The following is a 21,085-nucleotide window of genomic DNA, read 5'->3' on the forward strand; positions in this document are numbered from 1 at the left end:
AACTTTAAATATGTTTGAGTTTTACTTATTATAAACAGCATTTCTTGCTTTGGCTACCTGTTTGAAAAATTTTAACTCTTGAAGAAAGGCTTATTCAAAGCTATACTGTAGGACAGAGAATAAATCCGATAATGAGGCCATATTACAAAGGTTATGTTATTCATGGCTGACTTTAGTCTTCAAGTAAATTAGGAAAGTTAGATTGGCAGAGGCAGCCATGAGGAAAAATTCATAGTTATTTTGAATAGTTTCTTAGAACCGTATGTTTTAGATTCATCCAGGGATTTTGGATCTATTTTCGATCAGGTGATGTGTAATGTGGCAGGTTCAATGAATGATCCTGGAGTAAAAATGTTTCTGGAGAACGATGGCCATGACATGGTACAATTTAGCATTCAGTTTGAGAGGGAGTAGTGAACATAGGCTCCTTCGAGAATGAGGCTGGCAAAATAATAATGGGAAACCAATAAATGGCAGAGAAGTTGAAAAACACATCAACTCTGACTTCAGAAGACACTAAGAGCATTCCAAAAATACTAAATAATCCAAGGGCAAAGAGGGAAAGGATATAGATGCAAGAAGTATCAGAAGAAAACATAGTAGGAAACTAATGGAGGCTAAAGACTGATAAGTCCGCTAGACATGATTAGTATTCTACGATATTAAAAGAAGTAGCTACAGTGATAGCCAAAACACTGGTAGTAATCTTCCAGTCCTTCGGTTCTGGAAAAGTGTGGATGGATTAGAAAACTGCCAATTTTAGATTAGATTACTTAGTGTGGAAACAGGCCCTTCGGCCCAACAAGTCCACACCGCCCCGCCGAAGCGCAACCCACCCATACCCCTACATCTACCCCTTACCTAACACTACGGGCAATTTAGCATGGCCAATTCACCTGACCTGCACATCTTTGTGACTGTGGGAGGAAACCGGAGCACCCGGAGGAAACCCACGCAGACACGGGGAGAATGTGCAAACTCCACACAGTCAGTTGCCTGAGGTGGGAATTGAACCCAGGTCTCTGGCGCTGTGAGGCAGCAGTGCTAACCACTGTGCCACCGTGCCACCGTGACACCTTTATTCAAAAAGGGAGAGAGACCAATAGCAGGTAACAATAGGGCAGTTAGCTCAACATGTGCTATTGGGAAAATGTTAGAGCCTTAATATAAAGGATGTGATATCAAAGCATTTAAAAATAATACAATCAAACAGATTTTATATGGCTTTGTGGAAGAGAAATCATACCTAAAAAAAATTATTAGATATGTTCTGAAGAGAAAACAGAAGATAGATAAAGGGAAGCATTGGATGTAGTATATTATTTGGATTTCCAGAGGACACATGATCAAATACCACATACTAGGCTACGTAATAAGGTAACAACCCTTCCATTGGAGTTGGTATATTAGCATGGTTAGAATATTGGCTAACTGATAGACAAAAGGGACTTAGACTTAGGATGCCATTTTAAGGTTGGCCACCTGTACCTAGTAGAGTGCCAGAGACATTAGTACTGGTGCTATAATTATATGGAATATATATTTATGACTTAGATGAGGAAAGTGAAATTTGCAGATGACTGAACATTAGGTGGTAAAGCAAATGATGAGGATGACAAAGAGTCTGCAGAGGGTTAATGATACAGTTATGCAAGTGGGCAAAAAACTTGGCAAATGGAAAACAATGTGGGGTTATGCATTTTGTCAGAAAGAATAACAGAGCTGAATATTATATGTGAAGAAACTCTGCAGAAAGCTGCACTATAAATAGAATGTCAGTCTTTATTTTTAAGAGAATAAAATATAAAAATAGGCAAGTCTCGCTAAAAATATACTAGAGTCTAGTTAGACTATGCCTAGAATACTATGAATAGTTTTGACTCCTTATCTGTGGAAATCAATATTAAGGCTTTGGACTCCGTTCAGAGAAGTTTCACTTGATTGATCCCAGGTCTTGAGGAATTGGCCTAGGAGGAGATGTTGAGTAGGCTGTACTCACTGGAGTTTACAAGACTGAGAGAGACATAAAAGGCATTCTTAGGCTACTTTACAAGGTCGATGCAGCGTGGTTGTTTCACCTTGTGGGAGATTCTAGGATGAGAGGGCATAATCTGAATAAGCGGTCACCTCATATAAAATTAATCTGTGCATTTCTTTATCATAGAGGCTGCGTATTTAAGTATTTTCCAGGCTGAAATAGAAAGATTTTTAATCAGAAAGGGAATCGAGGGTTATGGGGAAAAGGCAAGAAAGTGGAGTTGAGGCTTACTGGATTAATTATGATCTAATTTGAAAGGTGGAGCACACTCAATGAGCTGAATGGCCAACTTCTGCTCCCATTTCTTGTGGTCTCCTGGTCAATGTGAGCAGTCTTTACTGTATTGCAGGTGATATGGTCTCACCAGCTGGCTGGAGAAGCAACAAGGTCCTCGCACCATCTCCCTGCGGAAAGGTCTGCAGAATTATGTGCCCTTGAGGCAAAAGTGGCCTTCTTTCGATCAACTGGGGGCAGACGTTCAATCGCTAAATCCTGCTAGCCAATCAGATGTCACCAGTGTCCATTTCACGAAGTGCAAGCAAAAGCTGTTGGCAGTGCAACTATCAGAGACCCTAAATCAGTAAGGAAGCCTAGGCCACAGATACAGGAGAAAAGGAACCATTAAAGGGGAGGGTGGGACGTTCCTGCAGATGGTCTGTCAATCTTTGGCAGTGTTACAGCAACCCTTTCTGCAACCTAGAGCCTGCTGGCTTGCTTTTTCAGCTCTGCTAATAACTCCTCTGCCAGGGCTGGTTGAATGCTGTTGAAGGGTGAAGCCTTTAAGTTGCTGTTAATTAATTGCCCACTTGATCCTCAACCGGCAGCAGCAACACAATGGGGAAAGATGCCTTGGAACTTCCTCCTCCTCTCCACCAACCTCAAGTAACAGATTCCTCTCCCAACCCCAAGGAAATGGCCCCACCTCCAAACTCTCCTTAGTTGAAAGCATTAAATACTGGCTATTATTTTTGAATCCTATTTGTTAATTTAAGTTTTTTAATTGTGATAATTTTATAAATTGTCAATAACAATGCCCTTATTGTAGGGAATCTAATCTAATCTAATTTAATATTGGTGTAGTTAAAGAATTGGCTGAAAACAATTGGAAGCAGTTTCTGCATCGTTTTCCCGATCTCTCGCTGTGACACTGGCAAAGATTGGCAGACCACCTGCAGCAATACCCTGCCCTCCCATTAAATAGCCTCCATTTAATGACCTGTTTTTAACCATTAACTGAATTTCTTTGGGAATTCTTCTGTTATTCTTATGAAGTTACAATGGGCGATTAGGAGAATGTGTCAAGTAAGGTTTGTCAAATTGTTCAGTATAAATCTCGGCATAGCCAGTTACTTTCATGTTGATAAGACTGCAATTTTCAAAATATCAATTGAAACATACAGCAAAGAAAATTAGGGGAGATTTGTGCTGGAGGAGTGGAAAAGCACACTTTCCTTCATTGGACCTAGGTTTGAATGTAAGTCAAGTTTATAGCATGAAAGTCTCCTTTGTGTTGCCTTGTAAAGATACAATATGAAGCAAGGTTATGCAGTTCAGAAGAAGGGCTTAAGCCCGAAACGTCGATTCTCCTATTCCTTGGATGCTGCCTGACCTGCTGCGCTTTTCCAGCAGCACATTTTTCAGCTCTTATGCAGTTCAGAGAAAACTAATGGCAATTCAACATGAATATTGTTTTAGGGGGTCAGCAAAGTGTTTCAACAAGAATTATTAATAAGTACGTTGATACTCAGCGACATTTAGAGAATGTTTGTATTTTACGTTTTTGTCTATCACAGCCAGAAACTCTTTCAAACCCATCACACGCATATTTCCTTTTCTTCTCAGGCATGACCCGTCTCTTAAAATGCAATTACAAATAGAGCAAGATCCACAAGTTAGCGGTAAAAACCGGTATAAGTATTTCACAAGGTAAGTTAATCGACAAACAGCATGAATATAAAATGAAGAACATCCTTTTTTTTTCTCATGATGCTTAATTTGCATTAGGAATAATATGAATTTGAACTGTCTCATATAGGTGTCCAGTACTATACCATTTCAATTACAGTATTGGATAATCCAAATCTTTTACTGCACCCCTAATAGTTTGTTATGCAAGTATGCCTTTGTTATAAAAGCACAGCAATGTATTCTATTTACTATAATGAACTGAGCTAACTAGTATTACCACTTGCATATATTTTTCACTGTCCAGCGAATGTATCAAAATGCTTTAGTTTCACAGCAATGTTGAAAGTCTTTTGTAGAATAGGATTTTAATGACTCTGTGTGTTCCAAACAGGCTTTAGGCATTGTGCAATGTTATTTTTGCATTGTACAATGTTGCTTTTGCTTTGTACAGGCTTTCCAGTATAGTGAGTGGAGCAGAAATTAATGTGATTTGATTGTTTGCTGTCAAATTATTACCTCTACCTCCATCTTAAATAGCAGAAGTTCTAATTACTTATGTGAAAGTAGAGATTTGAGAAAGCCTAGGGAATCACTAATGGACTCAGACCTGCTAGCCTCTGTCTTGGTTCGTCTCGGAGATCATACTCTTTGGATGTCTGGAATAAAAAAAACTCTTTCAGTTTAGTTTAATTTTAGTTATCCCATTTATTTACCAATAGCATCAATGTTACAACATAACACTGATACCTATAAGCTAAACTAACTAGGTTCTAATAACCTAGGAGAGTAGGGTACCAGCTCTTCATGTACTCCAGCAGGATACAAAGTGGCTTCCTTTATACACAAGTTTACAAAAACATTGCATATTCTTAATTAGACAGATAACAGTAAAAGACAATAATTTGTAAGGAAGAAAAGTTAATTGACAGGTCTGTATATGCTTGACTAATCATTCCTACAGGCCCTCAGCCATTTATCAGGTGGGAAAAACATACCCAGCCAAGTTAGGCGCCTTCTAGCGAGAGAAACTCCTATCATAAAGAGGTACCTGTCTGAGTTAATTGGAGAGTTTATAAGGTGACCTTGCACAGCTCCCACGTCAGATACAATTGTTTTACAAAATGGCTCCTTAGCAAGGAGGGCAAACTTTTGATCATAAAATGGCTTCCTGACACATTGTGCCAGAATCTCTTCAATGTTAGGCTTAGAATAATTTCTAAGCTAGGAGCAGACTCCTGCTGTCTAAGCACTGAATCATTCTGTACCTGAAGCTGAGATGTTACCAGAAGGTTGCATGGTGGCTCAGTGGTTAGCACTGCTGCCTCACAGCACAGGGTCCCAGGTTCAATTCCAGCCTCGGGCAACTGTTTGTGTGAAGTTTGCACATTCTCTGCTCGGGTTTCCTCTGGGTACTCTGGTTTCCTCCCACAGTCCAAAAGATGTGCAGGTAAGGTGAATTGGCCATGCTAAATTGCCCATAGTGTTAGATGCATTAGTCAGAGGGAAATGGGTCCGGGTGGGTTACTCTTCGGAGGGTCGGTGTGGACTACTTGGGCCGAAAGGCCTGTTTCCACACTGTAGGGAATCTAATCTAATCTAAACTAGCTTGTTAGTCTTTGAAATAAACATGCTTTCTTTTCAGAGTTGTGATTCAAATTCAAATAAGACATAAAATCTGATTAGTTAGAATTGACAGTGGGGCAGTCTGTAAGGTCTGTAAAGTGATCAGCAAGAACAGCAAGTAAGTTAAAGCTTCATCACTATTACCTTTCACAGAGTTGGTATTTTAATAACACGTAATGACTACTTAATATCATCATAAAGTCCCAACATGCAATTAAATTCAGTCCATAGCAGATAAGCACTAAGAGTTAATTTTCTACTGGTTCCAACAGCCTCAGCACTAAAATGGTCTCTTTTTCTCTCTCTCTCTCTCTCTCTCTCTCTCTCTCTCTCTCTCTCTCTCTCTCTCTCTCTCTAGTGTCCTGATGAACTCTCAAGTTAGGGTCTTGTAACAGCAAAGTTTTTTTTCTCTCTGTGTCTACCCCGCTTGCAAGGGGTAATAAGAATCCATTATAATTGGCAGTCTCTGGCCGTTAATTACAAAGCTTTTAATAGTACTGAGTTTTGTTTCAGGGTCAGAATCGAACGCTGTTATTAATTTCACAAGGAAATGGCTGTGAATGTTATCACTTGGTGTCCTGTTCACACAGATGCACTGATGCTAAGGCAAATGTTCTTAAATGCCTTACAGCATCCTGTTATCACTTGGTGAGCCCAAATGTCCCTATCTTCTGCATTCACTAAGTTCCCTGCTTTTTCTGAGCCTTCCTGCCTGACTATTTTCTAGTGCAGTAAATGTGTTCTATAATTCAGCATTACGTTTTAGTCTAAATGTTTAAAGGCAAGTTTTAAAGCTATAGACTTTTTCACTTACTCAGCCCGAATGTCTGATGCCTTTAAAGCTCACGTGCAGCAGTGTAGACATTTATTTTATTTGTCTCTACTAATATGAGAACAGATTGCATTAGTTTCATGACTGAACTATTTTGCCAATGTGCTAGACTCAAAACATGTGTATTGAGAGTTGGCAGAGTGCAATCACTTCTTGGAGCTTTGGTTTTGATCATCAAGCATCCTGCTTTTTTTTCTCTCTCTCTCTCTCTCTCTCTCTCTCTCTCTCTCTCTCTCTCTCTCTCTCTCTCTCTCTCTCTCCCCTCTGTGTGTGTGTGTGTCTTTTGTCCCTTTGTTTTAGTTTTCTGGTTTCTTGTTTTCTGTACCTCATGGCCTTAAACAGATCTCTTTTTGTTTTTCTGGCTGTTATATGATAGACTCCTTGTATCAAATAAAAGTTCATGTGAGCAATGCAAACTTCACTTAATCACATCATTTATTGTTGTCCTGTTTTTCCTTACCATTATATCCTGTTGCTTCTAATCGCAAACATAGCACCCCTGCGTTAGCTTCAAGGTTTAGTTTCCCCCAGCTGCAGCAAACTTTTAAAACTTGACATTATCTCCCAGGATCTGTTGACATCATTCTATACTGTGGCCTGTTTCCATGTTTTCCATTTCACTGTTCTACCAAGAGGATTTTTAATAAAATTAAATATTAGCAACCATGTTCACAGCTGAGTAATTTTATGGCATGATCGGAGTCATTATGCACTATGTGAGTAGGAGGTTTCTAGAGTCCAAATACACAGATCATGGGACAGATGAGGAATTTTGGGTATATGGCTTGGAGAAACAGTACATTCTGACACTAACTGACTAGGAATTGAGTGTTTCTGACTGAGAGGAAAAAAATAGGAGGAAAGGACTAAAGTGGGAAGTCTGGTTGCATACCAGAAGTGTGGTCTGAGTAAAGAAGACAACCAGTCTAGTTATGCTTGGAGTGGAACTCGGTCACATAACTGTAAACTTCAGCCAGTAGGCAGGAAATAGACTGGAGGACATGAGAGGCATATTTGTAGGAGAAGCACTGCATTTTATTAGATTGAGGAACAGAGCACTTGAATCTGGAAAAGGGGACTTATCAGGAAGTAGTGTTGTATTGGTAATGAGAAATCCAGAAACCCAGTCTACTGTTTTGGGAACATGCGAGCTAGTGGAATTAATTTGAATTAATAAAGATGGAATTAAAAACTAGCCACAATCAATTGTCACAAAAATTCATTTCATTCACTCACATCCTTTAGAGAAGGAAATCTGCTATCCTCACCATATCTGGCAAGGATGTGACTCCAGATCCACAGCAATGTGGTTAACTCTTAACTGTCCTCTGAAATGGGAGACGGTGAGGTCTGCAGATGCTGGAGATCAGAGTTGAGAGTGTGTTGCTGGAAAAGTGCAGCAGGTCAGGTAGCATTCGAGAAGCAGGAAAATTTAAGTTCCAGGCCAGAGCCTTTCATCAGATATCAGGAATGCTCATTCCTCAGCCCGAAACATCAATTTTCCTGCTCCTCGGATGCTGTGCTTTTCTAGCAACACACTCAACTCTTTCCTCTGAAATAGCCTAGCAAGTCACTCATTCAAGAACAACTAACAATGGGCAACAAATGACACTCCCATTCAATGAAAGCAAAACGGAACATTGAATGGTTATGGATTAGCACTGTAAAGATGGAATTGGGATTTTGATTGCATTGTGGTACTTAACAAAAATCAGAGCACTGAGTTGGAGCAAGAAGAGTGGCACTGTGAATGCAGATTCTAAGGGCTGAATTTTTCCAAATAACAACCAGTTGTCAATTTTGGGAGTTTTTATGGGAGTTTTCTCTTTGTCATCTCCTACAAGTTATTTCACACAACTCTGCATTGTTCAACTCATTATGTATGTACCACACTCCTAGAACACTGCTCATGGATCTTACATTCATCATCAACAGAACTACTTATTGGTGATGGGACCTTCTAGAATTCATGCTGCTGGCACAATGTTTGATCTTATCTGTGCATCAGGTCCTCTATTCCTGATGAAGGGCTTTTGCCCAAACGTCGATTTTCCTGCTCCTCAGATGCTGCCTGACCTGCTGTGCTTTTCCAGCACCACTCTAATCTAGAGTCTGCAGTCCTTGTTTTTACCTTATCAGGTCAGATGTGACAAGCCAGGAACTGCCATTCACAGTATGCTACTGTGCAATTATAAAGCAATTATTATGGTTGAGAAAGGGAAATTAGCACTCTGCTTTGCTAGCAGGGACCTAAAAGTCCTGGTGGATAGAGCGGTTGAGAGGAGGGCCAGACCTTACGACTGCCAGAGGAAACAATGGCACCAGACAAATCAGCCAGCCTGGTCTGAAATTGCCATCGGGTCAGTGTAGTGGCCACAGTCTGCAGATATGTCTTGATGCAGTGAGGTTAGAGCATGTCGAAAGTTAACCTCCAAGATGAAGGATATAGGCAGTCACTACCAGAGAATGCGTCCTGAGATGTTATGGAATTCTGGCCAAGATGGAAGCTTGCAGAAATACTGTGAACTGAACTGTATGAGCATACAAACAAAAATAAGAGTCAGCCACTCGGTTCTTTGAGCTTAACCCATCATTCAATAGGATCATGGCTTATTTGATTTTAACGTCAACTCTACATTCCTGTACACCTCTGTTAACATTTTATCCTTGTGGTAATTAAGAATCTATCTTCCTCTGCCTCAAATATTTGAAGATTCTGCATTCACTGCCTTTTGAGGAAGGGAATTCCAAAGACCATCTATGAAATGTCCTACCTCATTTCTGTCTTAAATAGGCAATCTCTTATTATTAAACTCTGACTCCTAGTTCTGCATTCTCCAACAAGAGGAAACATTATGTTATATCCACTCAATCAAGTCCTGTCAGAATTTCATATATTTCACTTAAGTCACCTCTGACCTTCGAAACTTGAAGGATACAGGGCTAGCCTGTCTCACCTTTCTTCTTAAGGCAAGCTGCTCAATTCAGGTATTAAGTCTAGTAAATCTTCAATGATCTGGTTCCAACCCATTAACATCCTACTGTATGTATAATCGCTAGTACTTAGTATTCAGATGAGGCCTCACCAATGTCCTGAAGCATAACTTCACTATTCTTGCATTCAGTCCCCCTTGCTATAAAACATAATGTGATATTTGATTTCCTGATTACTTGCTGTACTTGCAACCTTCTGTGATTCAAGCACTGGGATACCCAGATCTCTCTGCATCTGAAGGTTTGGCAAGCTCTCATCAATTAGATAGCATGTTGTTTTTAATATATACCAAAATGGACAATTTCATCTGTCCTACATTGTACCCCATTTGTCAGATCCTTGCTCACTCATTTAACTTAATAATATCCCTTTGTAAGCTCCTTATGTCCTCGTCATATCTCACTTTCCTACCTATCTTTGTGTCATTAGCAAATTCAGCTTCCAACACATCGGCCCCTTCATCCAAATCATTTATATAAATTGAAAATAATTGAGGTCCCAGCACTGACCTCTTTAACTCACCACTTGCAACATCCTGCAAACCTAACCTTTTTCTCTGCTTCCTGTTAGCTCACCAATCTTGTATCCATGTCAATATGTTACCCTCAACACCATGAGCTTATATTTTCCACAAAAACCTTTGATGTGGTACATGTTTCCTGGAAATCTATAGACAATATATTCACTGGTTCCACTTTATCTTTGAAGTCACTACTTCAAAGAGTTCCAATAAATTAGTTAAACATGATTTACCTTTGAAAAATCATGCTGGCTGTACCTGATTACTTTGAACATAACCAGTGCCCTGTTACAGTCAACATAATCCTACTGGTCCATAGAGGTGCTCTTTCATTACAGAGAGATGACTGGTGGTTCAACCTGAGGGTCCTGACACCTCATGTGGGAGAGAGGTTGAGAAGAAGAATCCCTCATGGTAACCTCACCCAGTTCTGGAATTGGACCCATATTTTGTTGTCACTTGGCATCACAAATCAGCTGTCCAGCCAACCAAGCTAACCAACCCACTACCCTGTTGTAATGTCTTTCATAATAGCTTCAAACATTTTCCCTCTGCCAAATAATGAGCTAAATGGCCTGCAGACTCCTGATTTCTTCCACTTCCCCTCTTTTCATTAAAGGAATCATGTTAGCCATTTTCCTAATCGAATGAGTTTCAGAAAAGATCTCACTAGCTACTTCTTTTCAGACTCTAGGATGAAATCCAAAAGGCCCTGGGACTTCTCAATGGACAGTTCCAACAATTTACTCAGTAAAACTTCCCTGGAAATTGTAGTTTGTTGTGTTCCTCCATCCCTTTCAATTCCTGATTTAGTTATTTCTAGGATGTTACTTGTATTGTCTGTAGTGAAGATCAATGTATAATATTTGTTCAATTCATCAGCCATCTTTTTCTCCTCCATTACTAATTTCTGAGACTGTTTTCTATAGGACCAACACTAATTTTATTAACTTCTTTCTTAAATATCTGAAAAAATCATTTCCTATCTGTTCTTATATGTTTGACTAATTTTCTCTCATACTCTAATTTTTCCCTCCTTTTAGTAATTCTTTACTTTTCTAAAATATCTGGTCCAACCTGGAACCACCAGGTACCTGTTAGACTTTCATATTGTGAATTGTTGCTGTCTAGTATCTTTGGTTGTGGTTAACCCTTAACTGCCTTCTGGGCAATTAGAGATGGGCAATAAATGCTAGCCGAGCTAGTACTCCCCATATGAATAATTAAAAAATGCAAATAGACTTCTCTCCACTCACTAGTGAGATTCTCAACTTCCTGTAAAAACCTGGGTGGGAAATTTAGTTGTTTTCTTTCTCTACATTGAGAAGCTAATGTTTCCAATCTCTCAGTATTTTCTAACTAGCTTGTCATTGCCCACCTCCTTCAAGGCTAAGAAGATTCTGCTCTAAATTACGATAAACAACATAAATGTTTATTCTGTTTCTATTAATCACTTAAAGAAACATCTAATAGATTATCAATTATCAACACCAACCAGTGAAATGTCTGACAATGAACTGATATTTGTCCCATTTTAAAAAGGAAGCCAGCATAATGACAAAGCATAGTAATGTGGTTATGATAATGAACTAACAACCCAGAGATTGTGAGCAAAATTGTACGAGGTATTTGGAGACTGAGAGGCAGAGAAATACTGGCAGTTTGCTTTATTAATGTTGTGACAGGGAAGATGGCAGATCTGCCAACAACAGAGAGCCCAAGTGACCCATTTAAGCAGACAATTAAGGCCTCTGCCCTTCTGTGAAGGGAATTGTTTCACAATTAGTGGGGGTAGGGTTGTTCAAAAGATACAGAAATAGTGAGGAAGGCAAATGATGAGGATGACATCAACCCTACAAAGGAATGTGGACAGTTTGAGTGCGCAACAAGTTGGCAAATGAAATGTAATGTGAGAAATTGTGAGGTTATTTACTTTGGCTAGAAAAATAGAGGAGCTGAATATTATTTAAATTGAAAAATACTGCAGAGCATGGCTGTATCGAAGGATTTTGTGTTCTCATTTATAAATCATAAAAAGGTAGAATGCAAGATAATACTGAATGGCAGAGCAGACTCAGAGTTGCATGACCTACACCTCCTATCTTAGTGCAGTGGTTAACACTGCTGCCTTAAAGTGCCAGGGACCTGGGTTCAATTCCAGCCTTTGGTAACTGTCTGTGTGGAGTTTGCAAGTTCTTCCCATGTCTGCATGGGTTTCATCCAGATGCTGTGGTTTCCTCACACAACGAAAAGATCTGCAGGGTAGCTGGATTGTTCATGATAAATCTATCCATGGTGTCCAGGAATATACACACTGGATGGATTAGCCATAGTAAATGCAGGGCTACAGGGAGAGGGTAGGAGGTTGGATGTGGATGGGATGCTCTTTGGATGGTTGGGACAAGCTCAATGGGCCTAATGGCCTCCTTCTGCGCTGTAGAGATTCTAGAGTCATAGAGATGTACAGCATGGAAACAGACCCTTCGGTCCAACCCATCCATGCCGACCAGATATCCCAACCCAATCTAGTCCCACCTGCCAGCACCCGGCCCATATCCCTCCAAACCCTTCCTATTCATATATCCATCCAAATGCCTCTTAAATGTTGCAATTGTACCAGCCTCCACCACATCCTTTGACAGCTTATTCCATACACATACCACCCTCTGCATGAAAAAGTTGCCCCATAGGTCTCTTTTATATCTTTCCCCTCTCACCCTAAACCTATGTCCTCTAGTTCTGGACTCCCCGACCCCAGGGAAAATACTTTGTCTATTTATCCTATCCATTCCCCTCATAATTTTGTAAACCTCTATAAGGTCGCCCCTCAGCCTCTGACGCTCCAGGGAAAACAGCCCCAGCCTGTTCTGCCTCTCCCTGTAGCTCAAATCCTCCAACCCTGGCAACATCCTTGTAAATCTTTTCTGAACCCTTTCAAGTTTCACAACAACTTTCCGATAGGAAGGAGACCAGAATTGCACGCAGTATTCCAACAGTGGCCTAACCAATGTCCTGTGCAGCCGCAACATGACCTCCCAACTCCTGTACTCAATACTCTGACCAATAAAGGAAAGCATACCAAACGCCTTCTTCACTATCCTATCTACCTGTGACTCCACTTTCAAGGAGCAATGAACCTGCACTCCAAGGTCTCTTTGTTCAGCAGCACTCCCTAGGACCTTACCATTAAGTGTATAAGTCCTGCTAAGATTTGCTTTCCCAAAATGCAGCACCTCGCATTTATCTGAATTAATCTCCATCTGCCACTTCTCAGCCCATTGGCCCATCTGATCAAGATCCTGTTGTAATCTGAGGTAACCCTATTCACTGTCCACTACACCTCCAATTTTGGTGTCATCTGCAAAGTTACTAACTGTACCTCTTATGCTCGCATCCAAATCATCTCCCCAGTAACCCATCCAGACCCATTTCACTATCCTATAACTCTACATTTACTCCTGACTAATACACCTAATCTACACATCCCTGAACACAATGTGCAATTTAGCATGGCCAATTCATCTGACCTGTACATCTTTGGATTGTGGGTGGAAACTGGAACAAACCCACACAGACACAGAATGTGCAAACTCCACACAGACAGTTGCCTGAGGCTGGAATCGAATCTGGGTCCCTGGCGCTGTGAGGCAGCAGCGCTAACCACTGAGCCACCATGTTACCCTATACAGTATACAGCAGATTACATTTTCAGACAAATCTTCAGATATTAATTGAAATGAAACATAAATGGAACATATGATAAGGTCAGTGGGTAATAGGGTAGGCAAATGGAATGTTGGCCTTCTTTCAAATATAATAGAATATAAACATGTTTAAGTCTTGCTAAAACTATACAAGGTACTAGTTAGACCACTCCTACAATGTGGGAAACTGTTTTGGTCTTTTATCTAAGGAAAGATATATGGAGGTGTTGTGGAGAAAATATAGAGAATCACCAGGAGACGCAGAGAGTTCCTCAAGAAGTAGGTCTTTTATTTGCAAACAAAAAACCGTGACACTGAGAAAGCAGATTCTCGAATGCCCACGAACCTCAGGGTCCGTGGATTTTTATATCTTGTTTCTGTTAGCTTATCAGCATGTCCAACTATATTAATCAAAGTACCTCACTCTAGCTACACAATAAACCAGTGATATTAGTTCCCATTATCTCTTTAGTTGTACATTCTACTTAATGTTATTCTAATGTCACGGTTAAATATTTATTGCTAACTCTGCTACAGTGAACTTCCATTCCAGACTAACCTTTCATGAGAGATATTTAGCTATTCCATCTATTACAATAATCTCCTGCCTCAAGCTGACTCTACTAACTATTAATTAGATATTTTACTGTCATGTCCCAAATATTTATGGTCCCAATCCTGTCATTATAACACTTAACAGAGAAACTTGATTTATTACTTGTGTTGGAGGAGAAAGTGAGGACTGCAGATGCTGGAGATCAGAGCTGAAAATGTGTTGCTGGAAAAGCGCAGCAGGTCAGGCAGCATCCAAGGAACAGGAGAATCGACGTTTTGGGCATCAGCCCTTCTTCAGGATTTCTCCTGTTCCTTGGATGCTGCCTGACCTGCTGCGCTTTTCCAGCAATACATTTTCAGCTTATTACTTGTGTTATCTCATCTCGCCATAATGACCTTTCAGCCTTAACCTTACTCTCCTAATTGGTGTAAGAGCATTCCACTATTCTTATCCCATCCTGCCTTCCACAGACCACAGATTGCCAGTGGTCTTCATGCTTTAACCCTTCCTATGCTTTCATGCTCTTTATTTTCTATACAGGCAGCCCAGAGAAGGTACACATGAATGATCCTGAGTTTGGAGGGATTTTGTGGAGAGATTGAGCAGATTAGACCTATCCTCATTGAAATTTAGAATAATGTGAGTTGACCTTATTGAAGTATTCAAGATTCTTAGGGGACTACAAGTTAGAGGTAGATGCTGAGGTGTTGTTTCCCCTTGTGGGCGATCCTAGGACCAAAGGGTGTAATCTCAGAGTAGAGAGTCACCCAATTAGGACAAAACTGAGGAGGAATTTTTTCTCTGGGTGGAGTGAATCTGGAATTCTTCACCTGAGAGGGTTATAGAGACTGAGTTGTTGCGTATATTGTAGGGTAAAATAGACAGGTTCATAATAAATGGAGTAAATACAGGGAACATGCCCAAACAGTGGCATTGATGATTGTCAGATCAGATGTGATCACATTGAATGGCAGAACAGACTTGATGAGCTGAATGAGCTAGTACTGTTCCTGTGTTTTATTGTCCTATGGTCACAGAATGCAGTACATTGATAGAAGTCAAATAATATTTTTGTTTTCTTTTCTCTTGAATGAATAAATAAATTCAGTGGCAGGAGGCTATAATGAAAGAGAAAGTTTTGAAAATGACTTTTGAATACTATCAGTTGACTTAAATTGTAATTGTTAATAATAATATTTTGCTGTTGCTTTACAGACCTATTATTCCCTTTGTTCAACAGTTACCTGTGAATGCAATTCTGGACGTTTCCAAGTAAGTTCATATTAATTTTTTATAGACATTCATGATAAACTTTGATTTAGCATGTAACCTGCTTTCTGGAGGATGCTGTTCGGAAGGAAAATGACTTAATAATAGAATTAAAATATTGTGGATGCGGGAAAATCAACAAAGTGCTGGAGAAACTCTGGTCTGGCAGCATCTATGGAGAGAGAAACAGAGTTAATGTTTTAAGTCTGATAAGACTCTTCTTCAGAATGGAAATAGTTACTGAACCAAAATTATTAATTTCAGTACTGTATTGGTTTTAACTAGTATTTGTGAATTCTAGATTAAAGTGAAATCCTGATATTTCTCCAATAATTTGTATTTATGTAGCATCTTTCATAAAGCAAAATCTTTCCCAGATGCTTTAAAGGAGAGTTAATGGGATATCAGACATAAATTTAGTATTGAGCCACATAAAGAGATAACAGGGTGTTGTGCCTTTTATGAATATTTCTTTGCACAAAGTGAAATGGCAGTGATCAAATAAATGCTTAAGAGGCAATATCAGGTATACTAACTACTTATGAGAATCACTAATGTGTCATCCTTACTACTTGTACAGAACATACCAGTCAACAGATTATCAGGCTCTGGTTTGGAGGGTACTCCTGTTCCCTAGCTCCCTGACCTAGGGCACATGATTGACAGTTGTTCTTAAGTTGTCACTGTCTTCTCTGAGCCCCTGACTTGGGTTATCCTTATGTTGATGCTAGGTCCTCACTATTACTATGCTTGTTCCTTCCGGTTTTAAATGATAAAGCATTCTTTTGTACCCCTGTATTTCTCTGGTCACTTTGTACTAACTAACTATGGATAATTTGGTCAGACTACTTTTTGATCTAATCACTCACATGTTATAGAGTCATAGAGTTGTACAGCATGGAAACAGACCCTTTGGTCTAACTTGTCCATGCCGACCAGATATCTTAAATTAACCTAGTCCCATTTACCAGCATTTGGCCCATGTCCCTGTAAACCCTTCCTATTTATATACCTGATTTGGAGATGCCGGTGTTGGACTGGGGTGCACAAAGTCAACAATCACACAACACCAGGTTATAGTTCAACCTGTTGGACTATAGCCTGGTGTTGTGTGATTTTTAACTATGTATATACCCATCTAGATAACATTTTAAATGTTGTTATTGTACCAGCATTTCATTCCATGCACACACCATCTTCTGTGTGGAAAAAAAATTGTCCCAAAGGTCCCTTTTAAATCCTTCTCCTTTTACCTTAAGCATGTGCCCTCTAGTTTTGGACTCCCCCACCCAAGTTAAAAGACCTTGTCTATTTACCCTATCCAAACCTGTCATGATTTTATAGACCTCGATAAGGTTAGCCCTCAACTTCTGATTCAGCAGAAAAAATAGCGCCAGCTATTCAGCCTCTCCCTAAAGCACAAACTCTGGCAACATCCTTGTAAATCTTTTCTGAACCCTTTCAAGTTCCACAACACCCTTCCTAAAGCAGGGAGATCAGAATTGCGTGCAGTATTCCAACGTCTTATACGGCTGCAACATGACCTCTCAATTCCTATACTCCGTGCTCTGACCAATAAAGGCAAGCATACTAAATGCCATCCTCACTATCCGACTACCTGCGACTCCACTTTCAAGGAACTATGAACTTGCACTCCAAGGTCTCTTCGTTGAGCAACATTCCTCAGGAGCTTACCACTAAGTGTATAATGTCTGGAACATTGTGTATTTCTTCATCAAATCACCTACCCATTTGGAGTATTGTGATATGTCATCTTGTGTGGTTGTAGCTGTAACTTTGTTCTTTGGTTTTGTCTGCATGGCAGTTCCTCATGCTGGTTTAGCCTATTCGAAGCTATTGCCTTTAAACTGTTGCTTCCCCTACTGCATGTTGGTTAATTGGTCAAGCTACAGCTATATTTTAGTATTGGTGCTGTACAATAGTCAATGAACATGGTGGCATGATGGCTCAGTGTTTAACCCTGCTGCCTCACAATGCCTGGGACACTGGTTCAACTCCAGCCTTGGATGGAATTGAACTGCCTGCATGGAATTTGCTTGTGTTTCCTCCAGGTGCTCAGGTTTCCTCTTATTGTCCAAAGATGTGCAGGGTAGGGTAGGTGGAGTAGGCATGGTACTAGCTGAGGGGTTACTGCGATAGGGGTGAAGGTTTGGGTGGGATGCTATATTGACGGTCGATGAGGACTGGATGGGCCAAGTGACCTCTTTCCGTACAGTAGGGATTCTATAGAGGAGGATTGGTGGTGTAATGGCAATGTCATTAGGTTAGCAAAGATAAGGCTGAAGGTTTAAACCAGATCACAGCAGATATAGTCATTGAGTCATAAAGATGTACAGCATGGAAACAGTCCCTTCGATCCAACTCATCCAAACCACTGCTGAGCAATGAAGAGCTGCCTTTGATTGGCCGGTAGTTCTTGGCAGATAAGCCTTTCACTCCTGAGTACTTGATTTTGGGAAGGTCCACTACTGTTCAGCTGAGTGCCTGATTGGCATTAATGAAAATGAAAAGTAAATGATTCATCAATATTTTATGAACATGATTAAACTCTTGTCTATAGTAATATTTATTATGTTAAACAAACTCAGAAGCTTTTAATTGTTTGAAGTGTTGTTATTTAGAGTACTCAGATTTAAGGTGACTGACAAAGGAAATTAGTGGTGATATATGCATTATTTCTGTTATTTTGCCACCATGCGCACGGGCAGGTACTGCACAGGCCTAAAGAGAGGAAAAATCTTAATTTACTGTAAGAACTTGATTGCTGTCCAACATGTTTATTCTGAAAAGTGTACCTGTTCCCACAAATACAGAGCATAAAGTGTAGCTATGCTATACTCCACAGCTGAACAGTATCCCATTTCTACTGTCTCCGCTCAGACATGAAGAATTGCTACTTATAGCAAAGCTATCAAGGTTGACCAGTTTGTTCTTACTCATACATCGACAATACTTTGTTGCTTTGAAGTGAAAACCTAACAATGATGTTGGTGCAAATGTTAAAATTCCTGTAGATTTTAAAAGTTAGCAATGAATTCTTACATAATAGCTAATATAATGAAAATAGGAATGGAAACTTAATAGGGAAAATGACAGTATGTTAACTCATTATCCTTGGAGAGATTCAAACAATCAGTCTTTCAGCAAAAGAATGAAATGGTTACTTATCTTAACCTTTAAAAGGAGAAAAACACAGGGATGAATTTATTCCAGTTAATGACATTTATGGCTGCAGAGCAGATGAGAATCCCCATGCTAACTCCTTTTAGGAAGATCCACAGTAGTAAATGCCAATCAGGCACTCAGCTGAACAGTAGTGGACCTTCCCAGAATCAAGTACTCAGGAGTGAAAGGCTTATCTGCCAAGAACTGCCAGCCAATCAAAGGCAGCTCTTCATTGCTCAGCAGTGGTTTTTGCCAATAATTCACCCATCAGAGGCCCAGGATTGCCAATGAATCCAGTCCACATGAGTGAAGGCAGATGGGAAGTGCCATTAAGTAAAGGTCTCAATTGGTGGTGTGGCAACAAGGCTATCCATTTAAGGTCCTGCAATTGACTTGATCAAGGCAAAGGTGGGAGTATGCTGGGGCCCCCATGTGCTACTTTCCTGGCATATTAAATGCCCTCCTACCAAAGCTGTCACAAGAGAGCGTTAACTTCTGCTGCAGTTATTTTCTTTTGTGGAGTTTTGCCTGTATTTGTCAGCCTTGCCTCACTGTAAGGCTCATGATTTTGTCTGAAATTGAGGGTTCATACCACACCTGGGATTTGAGCATATAGTTTATGCTTCCTCTTCTATGTAGTACTCAAGGACTGCTGGACTTTTGGAGTTTCTATCTTTTAGGTGGTACATTCAGCCAAGACCCAGTCACCCCTTTGAGTTTGGATATTAATGATCTTGGAATACTATGTAAAAAAGAATAGGAAATTCTGTCTAATAAAAACTTAAACTGGTGAAAAATCTCAGCAGTTTTGTCATCATCTGTGGAAAGATAAAGAGTCAGTGTTTCAAGTCCAATTACCCTTTAAAGATGTTTGATGAGTTCTGAAGAAGTGCCATATTGAACTTGGAACATTAACTCTGTTTGTCCCTTCATCGATACTGTCAGACTGCCAAAATTCTCCAGCACTTTCTGCTTTTATTTCAGATCTCAAACATATTTTGCTTTTTATTTTAATGAAATTCCGTGTGACCTGCTCACTATTTGTCCTCAAACAATGTGATTAAAATAAAGCCGATTATCTGTTAATTTATTTGATTGCAATAATACACAATTAGCAGTTATATTTCCATATATTAAAACAATGAATATATTTCAAAAATACTTGATGGCCTGCTCAACATTTTTGGATATCCTAGGCTTTGTAAACTGTTTTAGGAATGCAGGTTTTCTTGAATAAAATGGGGAAACACTTATCTGCTAGGAGAAAATGAGAACTGCAGATGCTGGAGATCAGAGTTTAAAAATGTGTTGCTGGAAAAGCACAGCAGGTCAGGAAGCATCAAAGGAACAGGAGAATCGGTGTTTCAGGCATAAGCCCTTCTTCAGGAATGAGGAGGGTGTGCCAAGCAGGCTAAGATAAAAGGTAGGGAGGAGGGACTTAGGGGAGGGGCATTGGGAATACGATAGGTGGAAGGAGGTTAAGGTGAGGGTGATAGGCCGGAGAGGGGGTGGGGGCAGAGAGGTCGGGAGGAAGATTGCAGGACAAGAAGGCGGTGCTGAGTCAGAGGATTGGGACTGAGAAAAGGTGGAGGGAGGGGAAATGAAGGGCTTATGCCCGAAATGTCGATTCTCCTGTTCCTTTGATGCTGCCTGACCTGCTGTGCTTTTCCAGCAATACATTTTTAAACATTTATCTGCTACTAGACAGCCTGGGTCTTCAGGAATCTAGAGAGCCAACTAATAGTATAGTTCCATTCTGGGTTTAACTAAGTGCACCATTAAGTCAAAATAAAGGATATAACTTATGTTTATTGCCATGACTGTTCTTCTCTTTATTTTTATGTAATTGTTTTCAGGGGTGGCACACCAGCCAACATTATAAGTTTTGATGATCAATTTTTACCTGTACGGACTGTGGCCGTGCAAACAGATTACAGGGACAGTGAAACGCAAACTGAACCATACTCTCCAGAATATGTTGTGCGACCTGGTTCAGCTCCTGAACTCCTTACACTTGCTGCATTGAAATTTGGTGAGTCATAAGCTGGACCAACTTCTGTAAATACATAATAAATTCACAACAGTTAAAGCAATGTACTAATGTCTGATCATTTGAGAAGCCCTCAAAGCTGCTTATTTAATTCTAATAAGCAAAGTTAGTATAAGTAATTACCCCTAGGGGTTCATCTTTCTAATTAGTATTCAACTCACTAACTAGAGTCGGTCCATAATGCATGTCTGAAAAATTTAGAGACGCTTGTTTTTACTCCATGCAAGTTCATATCTATTTTAAATCTTGTTCCCTCATCTCTTTGTCGTGTGGTAACTGTTCTGTTAAGCTTCCGGTTCATTTATAACTCTGACTTCTGATAATGTCAGTTGATTTGCTTTTTCATTGCATTGTTGCAATGCAGTCATTATCAGTAGCTGAATATCAAATGTGCAGCATAAAAT

The 21,085-nt window shown here is 39.9% G+C and overlaps 1 protein-coding gene across 1 annotated transcript in view; it reads left to right on the plus strand.

The window, feature by feature from the left end:
• cfap91 (cilia and flagella associated protein 91) overlaps positions 1-21,085 on the plus strand; it is a 94,245-nt gene that overhangs the window by 17,113 nt on the left and 56,047 nt on the right. The window contains exons 4-6 of the mRNA XM_072585303.1: positions 3,881-3,964; positions 15,392-15,448; positions 20,488-20,663. Of these exons, the coding sequence (XP_072441404.1) occupies positions 3,881-3,964; positions 15,392-15,448; positions 20,488-20,663 (317 nt within the window). The remainder of the gene's footprint in view (positions 1-3,880; positions 3,965-15,391; positions 15,449-20,487; positions 20,664-21,085) is intronic.

Source organism: Chiloscyllium punctatum, chromosome 15 (genome assembly GCF_047496795.1).
Source record: "Chiloscyllium punctatum isolate Juve2018m chromosome 15, sChiPun1.3, whole genome shotgun sequence".
Lineage (NCBI taxonomy): Eukaryota > Metazoa > Chordata > Chondrichthyes > Orectolobiformes > Hemiscylliidae > Chiloscyllium > Chiloscyllium punctatum.